Raw genomic sequence first — 20031 nt, 5'->3', positions numbered from 1 at the left:
CTTGTCTGAGTCCCCAACTACACAGGTGTCCTTAACTTTTATACAACAATAAGGATACATAATAATCCATATCGTCTCTCTCTCTGTCTGTCTGTCTGTCTGTCTGTCTCAGTCGAGTTAAACATGCTCCTGAGATACCAGTGACCACTGTTCCTGCCCCTCTTCCCTCCACGGATCTGCCTGCTTCGTCCCAGCCTGCCTCTGGGTGGTGTTCTCACCGATTCGAGGCCACTCTGTGCAGCTGAGGGTGTTCCACATCTATGGCCAGGGGATCCATGAAATTACGGAGTAAGAACAGGAGCTTTGAAGATTGATTTGGACTGCAGTTAATGTCAACTGTCCGCTATACTGACAGGACTATAGTTTGCATCTGACCATCACTGCACACCTCAACATCGTTTATCTGTAATAAATGGACATTCTTTGCCACCCAGATGAGGATGGGTTTCCTCTGGAGTCTGGTTCCTCTCGAGGTTTCTTCCTTATACCATCTCGGGGAGATTTTCCTTGCCACAGTCGCCGCTCGCTCATCAGGGACAAACTTACACTTATAAAGAGCATCTTATTCATTATTTATTACCATATTATCTGTTTGAAGCTGCTTTGAGAAAATGTCCATTGTTAAAAGTGCTATACAAATAAAAATGAATTACCTTTGTTTGCATTAACAACAGTGCATCACTTGCATCATTAGATTCAAGCCTGTTCAACTGAATAGGTTTGAAAATCACTTGTCATTTTCAACATGACATTTAATTTACTTTGACTATTTGAGGCTTTAGGAAATAATTAAACCTGTATTGTATTAAACTCATACCCGAGTGGTTGAGGAGTGTGTTTGGTTCCTGGCCATTCTCTGGAGGAGTGATGAGCTCCCATATAAAGCTTTTGATATTTTCATCTCCACGGTAATGTAGCAGGCAGAAGACAAGGATGACCCTGCAAATGGTCTCCACATCCTTTTCCCCAAGACGGCGCTTACACCTAGCATGGGACAGAATATCATGCCAACGTCCCCAGCTGGACACAAAGGGGGGAAAAAAAACTCGTAAAAAAAAACATTCCATGTAAAATAAATTACAAAACAAAAATGATAATACTTAGAAAAAATTAGTTGTAGATCTGCTGCAATTGATAAATTGGCATTAGATTATTCTTATTAAATGTTTTTGGTTTTCCTGAAATGAATTTAGTGATCAATTAGTAAGATTATAAAGATTACATTGTGTGTCCTTTAAAAGTAATTAAACGCTGTATTGCATGTTTCCACAGAAAACACAGAAACACAGTTTCCACAGAAACTGTTTTGGCAGCCAATTAACAGCTTCTTTCTCTAAAAGCAGTTCTTCACCATGTTTATTTCAAATGGTTGACTCTGTATTAGACATTGATTGTCAGGGATCAAGTCCAAATATATAAAACATGCTATAGTCCTTTTACAACTGTTTAAAAACAACAACAAAAAAACCCTGTACAGTACCCGTAAATCAGCAGGTGTTTCTCCACTCTGAAGCAGTCAGTGCGGCCATAGCCACCGCCAGCATGGCGGTCAGACCGACGTGAAGCTCGGGCCTGCCGAGAATTCTGGGGTGGATACTCCTCATCACTGTCTAAGTCTGAAAGCTCACCACTTTCCCCACGAAGAGAAGAGTACTGCCGTGTTTGTTTTCGTATGCGTGGAGTATCAATCACAAGGGTATTCTACAAAGAAAGTAGAAAATAAAAAGAAACAAGAATAACATGCAAAGCAACAGATTATTAAATGTTATTTGCAGATTGGTGCCCATTCTACAAGAGCATTAATGAGTATAGACTGGTGTTGAGCAAGAAAGCCTGGGAGACAGTTGGAATTCCAATTCATTTTGAAAGATCTTATAATAGATAAAGGGTAAGTGTTGGTGATGGAAAACAAACAATGAAGACAAACATTGTCTTTATGGCTGAGGCCCTTAGCAACTGTAGCAACAGCTGTAATACTAGAGGGTATAAAGTCATTCTATTGCCATGTGAATCCAACCTTTCAGTTTCAGATCAGGTAATGAAATAATTTTGGTTATACACGTAGCATCCAGTCCAAATACTAAAACTGAACTGTATTTCACAATGTTTAGGTGAAGTAATTGCTCCTGCTTTTCTCAGCTTCAAAATGGCTTGCTTTTCTCCACACAGATCTCTGGTCTCGCACTCTCTCTCTCTTTTTTTAATTTAGTTTTCACAGGAAAAAACTTTTAAGAAATGAATGGATTCATTAGTTCTATCAAAAAATGAAAGCTAAACTTTTAATCTATGGTCTCGCTCATTCTAATTCTCTATGAGAAAATGATGAAAGACACACTGCCTGAGAAAGTTGCAAACTAATAATTTGTTTTATTGATGATTAGACTAATGGACCATTCTTTCTGTCCATTTTATTTATATCTGCCCTTATCTGTTTTTCCACACTATTAACCATAGGCTAACCAAAGATATGCTGGAAACAAATAAAAATTGGTTGGACATTTCAGCAAAATCTGATCAGATTTGTATCTTTGCTGTACCAAACCCCAATACACAGCTGTTTTCTTTTGAGATGATGAGCAGACCATTTTCTACCCCATGGTCTTTGTAGGTTTGCTTTACAGGGGATCTGGATATGACCGTTGACTTCAATTCAAATATGACCTACAAAAAAAGCCTACTCATCAATTTCATCCAGGTGTCACTGTGCTGATAAAGAGCCCTAATTGTCAAAAGGTTGGAGAAGCAGCTTTCGAACTTCCTACCAAAGAAGCAGCTGTTACATGGTCTGCTGAATCTCAGCAGATGTTTGCAAGCATCTTGAAGTGTTGCCCTACTGCTGCACACTTCAATAAAGGAGAGACATTGCAAGCAAACAGTCCTTAGGGTGCTTCTCCTCATACAAATTATTTTCTTATTTGCTTCTCACACACATATACTTTAGTGAGCACATGAACTACTGAGTTCTGCATGTCCTCCAGTTACAATCTGTTCAGGAAGAGTGTGTAAAGGTTCATATGGAACCCAAGAGGACTTTGGTAAAGTTAAACTGTAATGACCCACTCTTTCTGCATTGTCAGACTGCAAGAATGTGCAGTCCCAGGTCTCAGATCTGAATCTGTTTTGCCTTGTTTTATTTGTTTATGATTTCCTGTAGATGCCCAAGCACATCAAACAAATCGCTGATTAATAGTCTGTCCAGAGGTAAAACATTACAGATCAACAATTCTGTTAATGCAAAAAGAAAAAAAAAAAAAGGAAAAAAGAAAAGAAAGAATAAAAAATAAATAAGATAAAAAATACACAGATTCATTAGTTTTGGTGGCTGATATCGGCTGAGAATGTCAGCTGTCACTTCAAGAGTGGCCTCTAGAGGCGAATCACTGATGCTACGTACTATTTGTTTTTATATGTGAGACTGTGTGATGCACAGAGAACACTATAACACATACATCCTGACATCGGTAAAACATCTTATTTTACTGATATGGCACTAATAATCATTTTAGAGTCTATAAAGGAATCAAATATTTTGCAATAAACATATCCATACCTTTCTATTTATAGTGTCCAAGTCAAGATCAGCTTTCTGGGCCCACTTCTGCCAAAACTCCGGGTCATCCAGAGCAATGTCCGTCCTATTTTCGGACGCCACAAAGCTGGCCTTAGAAAAGGTGGATCCCTTGCCTTCACTCTCAATGGTGATAGTGGTGGCCCTCCTCTGAAGAATCTGGTCAATGTCTTCTTCACAGAAACGGCTGCCCTCATCATTCTCATCCATAATAGCAGCATAAGCTCCTTTTCTTAGCAAATCTTCAATTTCCTTCTTGGTAAACTGCTGAACCTATTTTAAATTCATTCATTATTTTTTTGTATTCATTTACGATGAGACAAAGGATAAACTAATGACACTTCAATTACACTAAAACACTTACCCCATTGACATTACTGTCTTTATTGGTACTCATGCTTTGAAGCACAGCTCTATCCAATCCCAACTTTAAACTAGCTTTGTCCAACATCTCCCGCTCATAAGAGTTTCTGGTGATGAGGCGATACACCTTTACAGCCTTAGACTGGCCAATACGGTGGCAACGTGCCTGGGCCTAGGCATAGAACCAGAATGAAGAGATTTTTAGTGCATTTATGCAGTAGTAAGCAATCATTCTTTTAAATAATAAAGGTGAGGCAGTGCTCTATGGTGCATTCAGGCCATAGACTAAATCCAAAAACATTTATTTATTTTAACACTAGAAAAAAAAAAAAAATATATATATATATATATAGTTGATTAAAAGTATATAGTAAATATAGTGAGTAGAACAACACAATGTTTCAATAGAAAAAAAAATTGGTCTTCTCTGATATAATTTATATGATTTATTACGATTATTTTTTGTATATGATTCACAATAATAATTTTTTTTTTTTTATTCGTTCGATGTTGATCCACATTTCACCACACACAGTAGCTGAAAGCTTGTAGAATTCCAAGCTTGTAGAATTCAAGGGTTGTATTTATATTAAGTTTGTAATCTTGCGTACCAGTGTAGATTTATTCATTACTAGAGACTCAAAGCACTTTTGTATGTCGCTCTGGATAAGGGCGTCTGCTAAATGCCACAAATGTAAATGTAAATGAAAGACGTCGTTTCATTTACATTTTCTCCCCACTTCTCCTGCATAGCTCTACATAAATAAAAACCTTGTGGAGCAATCGTGCACAACAATAACAAGGGCACATAGCCACCGTGCACACAAATGTTACTTCCAGCATTATAACAAGGGCACATAGCCATGCGAATTTGCACTGGGAGAACAACATTTGTTCTGTTAACCTAATCAAGTTTTAGATTATTTACAAAGGGGCAAGGGCCCATTGAGCATTTTTGCTTTTAAGTGCCCATCAGCAAACCTCGACAATGATTGAACTACAATGAACGGATGCTTGATGTCACTCAGATGAGTTTTGCCTGTCAGCATTGGCTTTTTTACTGGAGATAAACTTATAGGAACTATTTTATATTTAAAAAATGTATATTTGTGATATTTCTGTAAAGCATTTTTGGGACATTGTGTTTATGGTTAAAAACACTAACAAAATTGAGTTGCCCAATTTACTCACTCCCCAGAGGGCACAAGGGTAAATTTCTGATATTTCCAGTGCAAACCTAATAGAGCATCACAAAGATGCAAAAATGGTTGCAAAAATGGTTGCAAAAAGCAAAGTGACCTCAAGGCCATGTTCGACAGGATGTAACTGAGCAGTCTTGCATTGATTGAAGCAGTGCAGTGGCGCCATCTGCTAAATGCAGCAAATTTTTGTGCGAGCTTAAAAAAAAAAGAAAAAAGAAAAAAGACTTTCCTGAGATCCTTAAGATGAACGTAACCCACAGCATCTAAATGTGTGTGCAAACAAATCACTTGCGTCATGGACAGGTGTGTCCACGAAACTGATATGCCAGTAGTGATTACAACGTGCCGAAGACCCAAGATGAAAAAGGGGGTTAGCCCTTTCCTGTACCTGGCTGGCCATTAATCATTAAAAAGTGGGAGGAGTCATGCAAACAAGTTTCTTCCTAAAAGCTGTTTTGTGGGGGGTTTTCTTTTTTGCAAGCTTGGTTTACAACTAGAGCTGCAACAGCTAATCAATAAAATCTATAATGAAATTCATTGTCAACAAATGCTGTTACCGATTTGTATATTTGTAATTTGGATATATAAAAAAAAACCATCAAATTATTTGTCTCGATGCTTTGTTTAAATCAGTTAACACACAGCATTGTGTTTCCCCACGGACCATTATAACTGCTGCACCACCCGTCCAACTCTGGAGCGCTCTGGACATGCAAACACATGAAAAAAAATGGAGGAAAATGGAGAAAACAGCAAGGGGCAAGAAGAAGATTCATATGGAAGCCCGTTTCTGCCACATAATAAAAAAGAAAAAAAAAAAGTTTTTTTTTAATTTTTTTGTCTCGCAATTCCAACTTTATTTCTGCCAAATCAGAGGGGTTTTTTTCTTTAATTTTTTGCCCAATCAGGCAGCTACACCCCTCTGTAGTGCAAGAATGATTTACACATTAAAAATATAATGAACAATCAGCTCTGGAGGAGAAGGGACAAGATTAATGTGAAATGTTTTATATTTTTATTCCCGATTTTTTTAGTTATATATTTGTATTCGCTTTTGAAGTAATATGGCAATTAAATGCATTACTCGATTAAACATTGGAATAATCTAAAACAGGGGTCTCCAAACTAGGAGCCGCGGGCACTTTTAAAAGTGCCCAGCTATGGCAAAGAAGAGGAAAAGAAAACTAGAAGATGAGTGTCAGCAATTTCAATTTTAGTGCTAGGTCTTCATGGCTGAGGCAACAGCTGAGTTCCCCACATCATTTGCATGCAAGATCATCAAAGTCCTCCAGCTGCAGTTTCAGCAGCGGTTTTCTGACTTGGATTCAAAGGCAGAAGAAGTGAGACTGTTTCAAAACCGATTTGAAGCAGATGTGGCCAGTTGCACAGATGAACTGCAGCTGGAGGTCATCGAGTTGCAAGCAAATGACCTCCTTAGGGGCAAGTTAAAAAAAGGACTGGTGGGTTTTTACCAGTTTTTGCCCAAGGAAAACTTTTCTAATGTCAAAACTTTTGCATCAAGGTACCTTTCAATCTTTGGAACAACATACCTGTGTGAACAAACATTTTCAAGAATGAAATACGTAAAGAACAATTTGAGAACAAACTTGTCTGATGATAATCTCAGGTCACTGTTATGTCTGCTATTCTGGCATCCAGGAAACAATTTCACCATTCCCACTAATACAGGTGTTCAGGTGTAGTGTATAAATGTGTTATTAAATAATAACTGAATAAAATAATATTACATAAATAATTAAAAACAACATCCATGTTTTGATTCTTTTTTATTTGGACCTCGAGTGTGTAGTCGGCCCCCAAACTGATGTTTGATAGTTAATGCGGCCCTCGGGCTGAAAAGTTTGGAGACCCCTGATCTAAAACAATGAATAGCTACAGCCTTAAAACAGTCTGTAGTGTTTATTACAGGATGGTGCAATAAATGACAATTTTTAATAATTATTAAGCTTATTTATTAATATTTAATTATTATTATACAATTATTAAGCCCTAATAATAATAAATATTCATAATGAAAAAAAACAAAAACAACTACAACTTGATTCATATTTGAAAAGAAGAAGCACTGCAGACTCCTACCTGAAGGTCATTCTGTGGGTTCCAGTCAGAGTCGAAGATAACACAAGTGTCAGCAGCAGTCAGATTAATTCCCAGTCCTCCAGCACGGGTACACAGCAAAAAGACAAACCGGTCAGAGTCGGACTTACTGAAGCGATCGATGGCTGCCTGACGCAGGTTTCCTCTTACTCGCCCATCAATGCGTTCGTACAGATATCTGGGAATATTAATTACTTTTATTAATATTAATTACATCCTGTAACTTTACCAGTGAAATAAATCTGCTTCACCACACTGTCTACTGTAAGATGCAACCACACTATATGGCCAAAGGTTTGTGGACAGCCGACCAAAATCCAGTTAAAAGGACTTCTCAGAAATTAATTTTACAAAACGTTTTACAAATTATTTTAATATTTCTATTTATTGACAGGGCACAATAAACTGTTCACAAAAAGACCCTGAATACCTTCAAAATGTGTGTGTGTGTGTGTGTGTGTGTGTGTGTGTGTGTGTCAATATGTATACGATTAAGCTGGAATTTGCATATAAAAAATCATTTTAAATAAATAGCAATAAAAAAATTCAATACTGAGAGTTTTTAAATAAAAAATTCTACCTTTTGTGGATGAGATAATCTTCTAGGATGTCAAGACAGCGCACCATCTGGGAGAAGATAAGCACTTTGTGTCCACCAGCGTGGAGACGAGGCAGCAACTTGTCTAGAAGTACCAGTTTTCCTGCTGAGCGCACCAAGGCCTGAAGGTGGAAGTCTGGAGCTGAGGCACTGTACACCTCCCTAAGTTCAGCCACTATTTTCTCTTCAGCTCCTGAGCAGATACACAAAATTTTATATGATAAATACCCATGTGAAAAAACAAACCTGTGCTAGCAATAATTAATTTCTAAATAAATCATCGTGCACCAAACGTGGGATGACTGACATAACAGCTGGCACTAACTCTTTCCCCATGTGTGAGCTAAGATCTGGGAATCAAATGCAGTAGTTGTTCATATGTCTTGAATGAAAGCACTTTCCCATATCACTTTTGAGTGATGGGGAGAACTAGCTACTAGAGAAGATAAGCTCATGACTAAACTTAGGGGAGAAAAATGGTTTAAAACAATAATGAGGATACAAGTCCAATACAAGCAGCATAAATGAAGTGGAATAAACAGAGGTTTTGAATAGAGACCTGTGATTAAATAAGGGTGGTTGCAGCATTTGCGGAGCTCCATCATGGTATTGAGAAGATTGGGCACATTGCTGTTCTGATTAGCTCCCATGCTCAAGAAGCTGAAGTTACGCTCTAGAATAGCACGGTAATACTTCTTTTGCACATCAGTCAACTCCACCTAAACAGAAAAAAGATTTTGCAGATAATTAGAATACTAGACACGCCCGTTCATTTTAGCGTACATCATTACAGTGATTGCACAGGTCTGTCAGAACAGTGTGTTTATATTCAACACTATTTCGTTTTTTTTTTTTTTTATTAATACCGTAATTTCCGGACTATTAAACGCACCCAAATATAAGCCGCACCCACTGAATTTGACAAAGATTTTAATTTTGAACATAAATAAGCCGCAGGTATCTACACTGAAACTAATGAACTTTACACAGGCTTTAAGGAAAGACAGTGACTGTTACACGGCTTGTATCTAAACAGTAGCCTACCAAGAAAGTCATTGTTTACTGTCTTCCTCCTTCCTTTCGCAACTATTTCTTTCCCTTTTCCTGTTTAAACAATTTGTACTTTTAAAGAAAGCTTATAGAAAAAAACTAATTTATTAATTAATTTATATTTATATAAATAATCTCTAGTGCCACACAAAAGGCTCTGCTGGTTTCCCTCATTTGGAAATAATGAAATTGTAAATAATGAAATTGTACATCTGAAATGTTCTGCAAAGTAACTGTGACAATACCCTTTGTTGAAACAGCAAAGGAGAGTTTTACAGGTAAAGGAAAGCGCTTAAGGTAAATGTACTGCTATTTCTTGCTAATAAATCCATCCCAAACAGGAGGCTAATTCCACATTTAATCAAATACCTGAATGTTCAGGATGCCAGTACTCAAATATTAACAATTACTTTCAAAGACGACTTTGTGTGCAAGTAGTGGTGTGCATCTACAATGAGAGCAATGGTCACTGTAGTATACAAGGGTGATATTTACAGATATTTTAAGATATTTTTCCTTCTAAACATTACGGAATTAAATTTTAACTGATACCAGATCACGTGCTGCTACAGTAGGTGTTCGGACTGAACAGAGTTAATGTTCGGTAATGCAGACGTTCAAATAGTTCAAATAATACCTCAATAATGGTCTCCTGCTTTGGTGCCAAGTTCTTTTCAACATCCTCCTTCAATCTGCGTAGCATCATGGGTTTCAGAATAGCTTGCAGTTTCTGCACCTAATGCGATGGTGAAAGTTTTCATTGATAAATGTTTAGTTGCAGTTTTTAACCATGTCTAATATGCATGCATGTAAATGCACATATGCCTGTATACCTGCTCCTCAGTTTTGAGATCACCGAATTCACGCAGGAACTCTGTCTCTGAAGGGAACTGTGCCGGTTCTAAAAAGTGCAACAGGCTGAACAATTCTTCCACAGTATTCTGCAATGGCGTACCTGTTAAAAGCACTTTATGCTCCTGTAATTAGAAAATAAGACAAGCGACTGTCAGTCTTTTTATCCTCTATGAGCTATTTGAAAAAGAAAGTATGATAAGCAATATTGCTATATACAGTCATTTGAATTGAATTGCTGAAAAAGCAGTTCAAAACAGTTAGGAGGACAGCAGACTTTACTTTTTAAAAGAACAGAAATCTTAAAAAGATACCAGTTATGGCAAAACATACAGCATGGTAAAAACTTTTTTTTATTTTATTTTTTTTATTTGTGTGTTTTTTAGCTTGACGTTACATGCCCCAAATCTTCCGGTCATCTCTCCTCCAACTACTCCAAAGAGCAAGATGCAAAGAATTGTGTGAAAACCTTTTAAAATGTAATGATTTTATTTATCATCAGAACATCATAAAAATAATCTGGTCCTTAAAATGAACTAAATACAACCTCGGATGAATACCACATTACACAACGTTATTTTTACAAAAATTAACTGGAAAAAAATGTGCAAAAGTACACTCTAAGTTCAATATCTTGTAAAAATTACTTTTAGCAGAAATAACTAGAAGTAATCATGTTCTTTATGACTATCAGTCTACAGAGGCGGGAAGTAATGATTATTCATTACTGTACTTAAATAGATTTTTCCGGTATCAGTACTGTACTTCACTATTTTTTGTACAACATTTTACTTTCAATAAATTATCTGTACTTTCTATTTTTTACATTTTCAAAACAGGCTTGTTACTTTAGTTTGAATCTATTTGGTGAAATTTCCATATTTCACTAAGCGCCGTTTTGCCATCTGTCATCTCTCTTCACCCAAACTTCTTTACTTTAACTTTTAGTAAAAGTGCAGTCAACTTTTAAAGTAGTTTAGTGCTGAATCAGGTGGCTGGTTTCTATGACAAAACTAAATTATCTAACCTTTTTGGATTATAACACCTTGTTTATCATCAGTGGCCTGAATAATTTAATGATTATTGGCTTATCAGCTGCTGAATAATTTAAAACAAAATGCAATTAGAGTTATTTTAGATATAGCTTAGTTTGCACACTGAGTTCATCAAGATTTATTAAAAGCATAACAGTTTATATGTTCGGTCTGCGCACTCACCAAATTTAGCATCTTAAGACTGTCAAGCAGTTTGCAATTTCTGTTCTTCAGACGATGTGCTTCATCAATGATCACACAACGCCAGTAGATCTCCCTTAGCTCTGGGCAGTCAGACAAAATCATCTCAAACGTTGTGATTAGCGCATCAAATTTATAAGCTCCTGGAATAAGGTGCCCCTTAAGTGAGGAAAAATATAAAACCCATTAATTTGCATTCAAGATAATGTATAACGTGAACAAACTGAATACTCATTAAAATCCATAATACAAGACAAACAAACGGCTAAAAAGACAATACACATCTGCTCATAATTTGGTATATAAAATGTATTTTATTATGTATATGGAATATGCAAACCAGAGATTATTTTAGGTAGAAAATTTTAGGTAAAAGAATTCGTATCACACATGGTTCATGTTTAATCACCATAAATGGCAGAATGTAAAAAGCATCTCTTTTAGATAATTAGAGTGATCTATAAGGGCATGCTAGACTCAAATATCCAATGGTGGAAAATACTTTGTGCATGCTATACTGAATAACAAATTCATATTTTACTAGATTACTGAAATGAAGTACTATTTAACACCATGGCTAAATTTACCCAAGCTGGTGTTCAATTTCCAAGTCATTCCAGTGGATATCACTGGGGTTGGGCAACACCTCTAGGCTAGTCCTATTATATTTAACTTCTGATTTATTGATTTGTTTGCAAATAATTACAAAAAAGTTGCCAAATAGAGTAACTGATGAAAAGCACCTAACATGGTTGTACATTCATTTGAATAAAAAAACATGACATATTTAGCAAAACAGAGTCTAAATTGTTTCACACTCCAGTTACACTATATTTTGCAGTTCATTGGTTTAATGTATGGAATAAAGAAAACCACGTGGCATATTAAGTTTCTACAAGCTAAAGCCAATGAAAATGTTTTTGTTTTTCTGCCTTGTGTGTGCATTCACAAAGACCAACCTTATTATCTTTGCAGTACATCTCATACTGCTGTATCATCTGTCTGCTGGCCAGGCTGCCATGATAAACAATGGCATTCATTTCTGTCCATGTGGAAAATTCTCTTTCCCAGTTAGTGATGGTGGACAGAGGGGCAATTATCAGAAAGGGTCCTTGGACTCCAGAAGCAAATATTTCAGAGAGTAGAGCAATTGACTGGATGGTTTTACCAAGACCCATCTCATCTGCCAGAATACAATTCTGCCTAATATTAGATGTTCATGTAAGAAATAATTAAAAAAAAGCTGTTAGGCAAAAGCAAATTAAGCGCAAGTATAACAAATAAAAGAATTCTGCCATACAATGTCTCAAGTGAAATATTTCTAAGAGAATGCCAGAGGCTCTCTGTAGTGATGACCAACTCATATGGGATAAACAGTTTCTATATAAAATACATTATCTTTACCACCCTTCTTGTAACAGCAGAATTTACACAAACACTCCATACATTTACTCCATACATACTCTATAAACAGTGTGGAGACTACATTAAAAATGCAGTTTAAAAAAAGATTTAATTCAGCACCTGTTATACCAGTTGAAAAGTAGCCAGTTGACTCCCTCTAGCTGATATTCTCTGAGGGTGTTTGCACTAAGGTATTCTCGTGATTGCTCCAGCTTCTTCCATGCACTTGCTGGTGGACGAGGCTAACAAGAAAATTATTTTAGGATAAATATCATCACAAATATAATTTAAATGTATCCATTTAGAATCTAGTATAGTACATGCATTATAAATGTTAACACTACAGAGGTGTGCAGAAGGCGATCATATGCTCTGAATTCAATGTGTTTAAGCGATGACAACAGATTAGGGTAACTACAAGTTTAAAAGAGGAGATCCAAAAACAACACGCACACAAAAAGGCAATCCTCTAGTGCATGGAAGTCAGATATGATATGTATATAAAAGAGGTCCACTTTTTAGTTTCATCGTGTTTTGATTCATCTGCACAGATATTTGATTGTTGGAACTGTACCTTATTCATGTTAGTTTATAGTGTATTAACAAAATTTAACAAATGAAATGAAAATTACCCGAATTTCAAAAATGCATTAGTAATTGTTGAAATGAACAAACACAATACTTTTAAATTTATTAACTGCAGTTAATGTTACAAATGGATTCTTACTGTAAAGAGCTACCAGCTCACATAAATCCAAACATTCATGCTTAAAATGGTCATCTTTAAATGACTTCACAAAGACCAGAGCACTGAAATTACATTTTTGTAATAAAGGTCAGTACTATTTTACATGCAGTGTTATGTTTTTTTTTTTTTAATCCAGTATTCAATTATATAATCGGTTGATTAATCGCTTATTTTCAAGTACGACACAACCTCAACCAACGTATAACTCATTAGAAGAACTCTTTAGTAACCAAACAAAAGTTTCACACTTCCACTCAAATGTAGTAATTTCAGTAGATAAAGCAACAATTATTAAATACTTTTTTTTGGTAACTCGTATATAAATTTGTTTATTTAAAAATACTTTCAGTTAATATTAAAGAACAGCCTGAAAAAAAATCTGAAATCCTGTTAATCACAATTAAACTTTAAAAGAGACAACACAAAAATTACCACACACACATGATCTAAAACTGCACTGGTAGACATTCAAACTGCATAAATGTTGAGCCTTGCTTGTAGAAAGGTGCTTACTGCTGACAGATCAGCATCTGTCCACTCTACTACAAATATTCATAATTTATTATTTAATAAACATTAACAAAGAATAAAACTAAAACTGAAGCACAAACATATTATGTAGTAGCAGCGATTTTAAGTAAATTCCAGCAGGATTAACCCGAGCAAATTCATATCCGCGGTAAAGCGTGGGTGCGAGATTCAAACCGCAGTAAAGCGGGGGATTACTGTATTCTACTACTGGCTGTTGTAATCAGTGCTGTCTCATCTTATGTGACCTGATCTTAATACTTTCCAGGCTCTTTTTTGACTGATAATAAATTTTTTGTATATTTTGGAACATTTATATCTGGAACTTACAGGTCTCTTGATTCTGGGCTGGCGACTCTGGATCCGTTTGAACTCCTCCACCTTCCCTTCATCTACATCTTCTTTTAGCTCCCATGTGGCATCCTCATAGGGCAGAGAGCACCATTTGACTAAGTAGTACACCACCGGCTATTAAAGAAGAGCAGAATAGCAGAAATGTAACCTAATGCAGACATACAGTCTTTTTACAAATTCTGAATAAAAGAAATTAACAAACCTCTCCATTTTCTTTGTCCACACTATGGGATTCATCCAGGATGCGGTCCGCTTCTACATAATCAGAATTGAACGGCTCCTCATCCTAAATAATGATAAAGAATATATCTTAATCTTAAAAAGATAAACTAATGTAGTTTCTTTGGGTTGTATTTGTTTCTGGTGCGGCTGAAAAGGTCCGTGGTCATTTTACAGTACGAATGGCCTCTAAAGGCAAATCATTGACACCAGTTGCTGTTTGTTTTGACACATGAGACTGCACAATGTACCTCATTCATGTTAGTTTATAGTCTATTAACAAAAGTTAACAAATAAAAATTACCCGCATTTCAAAAACGCATTAGTAATTGTTAAAATAAACACACACTATTTCTAAAAGCATTTATTAACTTCAGTTAATGTTACAAATAAAATCTTACTGTAAAGTGTTATCATTTCACATAGATCCAAATAGTTATGCTTTAAATGCCCATCTTTAAATGACTTCACAAAAGCCAGAGCACTGAAATTACATTCATTTATTTTTTTGTAACAAACTTCAGTACTATTTTACATGGAGTGTTGTGTGTGTTGTGTGTGGTACAAAATGTGGCTCTTGGTCTCTGACTGGTTGGCCACCCCTGATATATGCAGACAAAAGAAGCCCAAAACCATATGTGCCAGGTTAGCTGGGGAAAAAAGAGCATCTCTCACAGACAGTGTCTAAACCAAGGTATAGATTCCCTCATGCCTAGACTTAACAGCCCTAAGCCAGAGGGTGATGACTGGACCCTTTTAAGTACCTCCTCAGATAGATTTATACCCAGTTCACCTTCCCTTATAGATTTCATTATATCCAGATTGTGGTTTGCTGAAAATAAATAGTACAGATTAGTTCTTTAGCTCCAAAATTAAGTGTATCCAAAACCAGAAGAACACGGTGTACTAATAAACAATTAGTACACAAATCTTGAACACATCAAACCACTGCCTAATGTCTAATCTAAAGTAGATGAAAGAAAGAAATTATTGTTGGTAATACGGCTCTGGACTGATTATGATGTAAACTTATGCCAGCAAAATCTGCTAAGGATCCTAAAAGTAAAAAACTCTAAAAAGGCAGGATGTAAATTGTGAGGATTTTAAGGGTAAAATAGAGTATGATTAATGTGTTTATGTGCAGTGAATTCAGCATAGTATCTGAAATGTTGGATGCACAGTAATAGTGAATAAACCTGTTAGCCTTTGACACAGATTTTGGGACTCACAGCTGAAATGCTCTAACTCATTTTAAATGTTAACAGTTCCTGATAAAAGTGGACTACATACACAATTTAAATATTTCTAAAAAGAAGACACTTTGAGCTTTACTGTTCATTATTCACTGTTAGTATTGCTCAAAAAGATAAGTTATAGATGATTAACTACTGTAAAAAAAAAAAAAAAAATACTTAATGGAAATTCTTTTTTCTTTTTTTTTTTCCTTTATATATAAATACATTAAATCAGTCTTGGAGCAATCCAGAAAAGTAATGGGTTAAAGCCACATGTCTCCTGAGTTTATATTTTAAATTTTATGAAGATTTTCATAACAAATGAGATTCCTATAAACATTTATCTGAGACTATGTCTGATCCTTTTCTCCCTCCCTCTGTTTGAGAGACACCTGCTAAACTCAGGTGATCATTCATACTCTATTCATACAGTCTGCATACTAATGAACTGCTGACCATTAAAGGCTTCTGTTATACATGTTTGGGGCTATTGATATTGATTTGGCATTCATATTGATGGCCAGGTAGCCAGACAAGCTTTTGTTCTACAGTCATGGCCATTCATATTGATGTGTGGCCATCTCAACAACACACACACACACACACACACACACACACACACACACACACACACACACACACTTTTCAAGCATTTCTCTTATAAAAACAAACAGGCAATAAAACCAATAAAATCGTATAAAACTATAAGGGGAGATTTATTGTAACTTACAGATGTAGAGCTCCATGTCTCTGTTGTTACTCCGCCCCCAAAAATATTTTCCAATTTCGCTGCTTTTTTTTTTTGCAAATCTCCGATAAAACAACTCATTTGATTGTCTAATTTTTTTTCCTTGTTTTCTTTCTTTTTTTTTTTTTTTTTGTAAACAAAGTCCAGTTAGCACGAGCTATAAACAGCTGTTTATGTTGACCTGAGAGCTGCATCACTTCCTGGTTCGTCACTACACACGTGTTTATAAAGAGTAATAAAACTAAGGTTCCCACACGTGGAGAATAAAATCCTCCTATATATCATTTAATCCTGCACTTATTGGCTACATTGTCTATCTATCATTTTGTCTCCATAATGCTACTGGCTGGAAATAAAAGGTTTAAAACAAGAGGCGGAGCATAAAAAAAACATGGCGACACCTGCAGAGAGAGTAGAGACTCCACCCAAGATTTCGCCCTTTTAACTTTTTTATTCAATTTTTTTGTGGTCTCAACCGTTTTGTAACAATATATTCTACCAGCCATATTTGTTTTTTCACCACCAAATGTAATTTTTTTATGTGAAAGTTATTTGGAAATATATATACACAAACACCAGCCGAAGTTCTGTGACGTAAACAAAGGAATAAACATCTAAATTACAACACTATTGTTTGTTTGGAGGAGAAATGCTTTACGGCATGTTGTTCAGTAGACCCTTATCTTTCCTAATAAACGGGATTAGCAGCAGTGGATGTGTTTGTGACTCGTTATTACAATATTAAAGTAAGTAGTGCGTTTTTTTAATGCATGTTGTTGTGTACTGCTCGCACACATTCAGCAAATACATTTGTTATAAGTTTTCCATTGAAAAACAGTGATCTAAAATCGCTGCTTTAGACTTAGCACTTTAGAATGATGTATAGTTAGTCATGTTTACTCTTCTCCCTATTTATTTGATCTTTTGCTAAACATTAACACCTGAGAACAATTGGCTATTTGTTGAGCTCACGCGACCCAGAAGCCTAAGAGGTTAAAATACCAATGCAGCTCCCTCATGTCTCCTCTGAAGAATATCCTTATTAACCCTAGAAATCTTTTTTTTCCCCAGGTAAAGGAGGACATGGATTTATTGATTGAACTAAAAAATAAAAACAGGCAAAACAACTAGTAAAGACTAACAGATAAAGTAAATAAATAGGCATTTTTCAGAATGTACTCTACTGGCTAAAGAAAGGGGAGGACTATCCCTCTACTACAACTCCCCTCTTATGCTCTTTCTGATCTGTTCTTGTCAACAAATGTCAAATAAAGCAAGATACATAAAGACCTCCTGAGAAAAATGAAGGAACAATGATTCCCCTTTGATCTGCAAGGTTAAATTGTTGATGAGAAAACATTGTTTCATAGATGTTTAATTTCTAAACCAAAATAAGTGATCCAAAGGTGACAATTGCTGATCAATAGTTATAGGATCAATAAGCAAAAGATAATCAGCATTTAGCATCCAAGGACAAACAGGTTTAATTTTTCATACCTTGGAATAGTGTGGTTGAAATTCAGAGCTGCTGAAAGGGGTTTGATTGTGACTGAAAAGAGAAATTGGGATAGTGGGCATCCTTGATAAGTGCATTGTAGAACACGATCAGAATGGAGAATAATTTGTTAGAATGAATACCAAAAGATGTATAATAATTGTAATGTATCTTTCAGCTGAATATTATGTCGCATCTGGTGTTATGTCACAACGCGATGCCAGAGGCTGAATTTAAATACTTTTCTGCAGAACTGAGATTCCACAGCCTTAAATGCCGCTCACTCATCCCCCAGCGCTGCACTAAAAGTGTCATGGACACTTGTGTCCAACGAAAGCACAAGAAGATGCAATACTTATCTTAGAAGAACTGAAAATGCACCAGAAACACCCAGGCTCTGCTAGGTTTGGCCTGATCATCATCATGTGGTTCAGGTAAGACTCAGCGAGCTTGTGAGAGAACGAAGGGGCTCGCAGAAACTATAAAATATATAAAGTGTAATATCTTTAATGTAGAGATTGGTGACTATTTGACTTAGGGGTGCTCCGATCAGGATTTTTGGGGGCGATCAACGATCACTGGAAGCTGTATCGTCTGATACCAATCACTGATTACAGGGTCTATTTAAAGTCTTTTAATTATCTATCTATTTATGCTACATGGTAAATAATATCAAATAGCATCCAAATTAAAATTGGAGAAAATTAATGTTGTTGTAAGGTACCCTATCTGATGTTTTAATTTACTTGCATTAATGACCTAATCGATTGTTTGTGTTTGATTTGAGTGTATGTACTTATTTTTTTTATTGAGAAAAACCATAAATGAAGGTTTATTAAGAACACAATATATAAAATATATAAAATATATAACATATATAACACCCTGCTATTTTGCAAGTTCTCCCACTAAGAAATCATGGAGGGGTCTGAAATTGTCATCATAGGTGCATGTCCACTGTGAGAGACATAATCTAAAAAAAAAAATCCATAAATCACAATGTATGATTTTTAAACTATTTATTTGTATGATACAGCTGCAAATAAGTATTTGAACACCTGAGAAAGTCAATGTTAATATTTGGTACAGTAGCCTATGTTTGCAATTACAGAGGTCAAACGTTTCCTGTAGTTTTTCACCAGGTTTGCACACACTGCAGGAGGGATTTTGAGCTCCCTCCGAAGATTCTCTATTGGGTTTAGGTCTGGAGACTGGCTAGGCCATGCCAGAACCTTAATATGCTTCTTACAGAGCCACTCCTTGGTTATCCTGGCTGTGTGCTTCGGGTCATTGTCATGTTGGAAGACCGGGCCTCGACCCATCTTCAATGCTCTAACTGAGGGAAGGAGGTTGTTCCCCAAAATCTCGCAATACAAGGCCCCGGTCATCCTCTCCTTAATACAGTGCAGTCGCCTGTCCCATGTGCAGAAAAACACCCCCAAAGCATGATGCTACCACCCCCATGCTTCACAGTAGGGATGGTACTCATCATTCTTCTTCCTCCAAACACGCTTAGTGGAATTATGACCCAAAAGTTCTATTTTGGTCTCATCTGACCACATGACTTTCTCCCATGACTCCTCTGGATCATCCAAATGGTCATTGGCAAACTTAAGACGTGCCTGGACATGTGCTGGTTTAAGCAGGGGAACCTTCCGTGCCATGCATGATTTCAAACCTTGACGTCTTAGTGTATTACCAACAGTAACCTTGGAAACGGTGGTCCCAGCTCTTTTCAGGTCATTGACCAGCTCCTCCCGTGTAGTTCTGGGCTGATTTCTCACCTTCCTTAGGATCATTGAGACCCCACGAGGTGAAATCTTGCATGGAGCCCCAGTCCGAGGGAGATTGACAGTCATGTTTAGCTTCTTCCATTTTCTAATGATTGCTCCAACATTGGACCTTTTTTCACCAAGCTGCTTGGCAATTTCCCCGTAGCCCTTTCCAGCCTTGTGGAGGTGTACAATTTTGTCTCTAGTGTCTTTGGACAGCTTTTGGTCTTGGCCATGTTAGTAGTTGGATTCTTACTGATTGTATGGGGTGGACAGGTGTCTTTATGCAGCTGACGACCTCAAACAGGTGCATCTAATTTAGGATAATAAATGTAGTGGAGGTGGACATTTTAAAGGCAGACTAACAGGTCTTTGAGGGTCAGAATTCTAGCTGATAGACAGGTGTTCAAATACTTATTTGCAGCTGTATCATACAAATAAATAGTTTAAAAATCATAGTGATTTCTGGATTTTTTTTATTTAGATTATGTCTTTCACAGTGGACCTGCACCTACGATGACAATTTCAGACCCCTCCATGAT

At 36.3% G+C, this 20031-nt stretch overlaps 2 protein-coding genes across 8 annotated transcripts in view; one reads left to right on the top strand and one right to left on the bottom strand.

Moving 5' to 3' along the window:
- LOC310726363 (uncharacterized protein) overlaps nt 1–20031 on the top strand; it is a 336210-nt gene that overhangs the window by 78933 nt on the left and 237246 nt on the right. The gene's annotated exons all lie outside the window — the stretch shown is intronic.
- Nucleotides 1–20031, bottom strand: part of chd8 (chromodomain helicase DNA binding protein 8) — a 58851-nt gene that overhangs the window by 15898 nt on the left and 22922 nt on the right. For all 7 annotated transcript variants that reach the window (XM_083541598.1, XM_083541601.1, XM_083541600.1 and 4 more), the window contains exons 12-25: nt 14223–14306; nt 13997–14134; nt 12511–12632; nt 11946–12189; nt 10969–11145; nt 9733–9876; nt 9537–9635; nt 8409–8568; nt 7832–8042; nt 7234–7429; nt 3933–4103; nt 3551–3841; nt 1481–1701; nt 818–1020 (exon numbers count right to left, since the gene is read on the bottom strand). In XM_083541598.1, coding sequence (XP_083397724.1) covers nt 818–1020; nt 1481–1701; nt 3551–3841; nt 3933–4103; nt 7234–7429; nt 7832–8042; nt 8409–8568; nt 9537–9635; nt 9733–9876; nt 10969–11145; nt 11946–12189; nt 12511–12632; nt 13997–14134; nt 14223–14306 — 2461 coding nt within the window. The remainder of the gene's footprint in view (nt 1–817; nt 1021–1480; nt 1702–3550; nt 3842–3932; nt 4104–7233; nt 7430–7831; nt 8043–8408; nt 8569–9536; nt 9636–9732; nt 9877–10968; nt 11146–11945; nt 12190–12510; nt 12633–13996; nt 14135–14222; nt 14307–20031) is intronic.

The sequence above is a fragment of the Silurus aristotelis genome (genome assembly GCF_946808225.1).
Source record: "Silurus aristotelis genome assembly, chromosome: 5".
NCBI lineage: Eukaryota > Metazoa > Chordata > Actinopteri > Siluriformes > Siluridae > Silurus > Silurus aristotelis.
The sequence above is the reverse complement of the archived record's forward strand: the minus strand, read 5'-3'. Positions and strand labels throughout refer to the sequence as shown.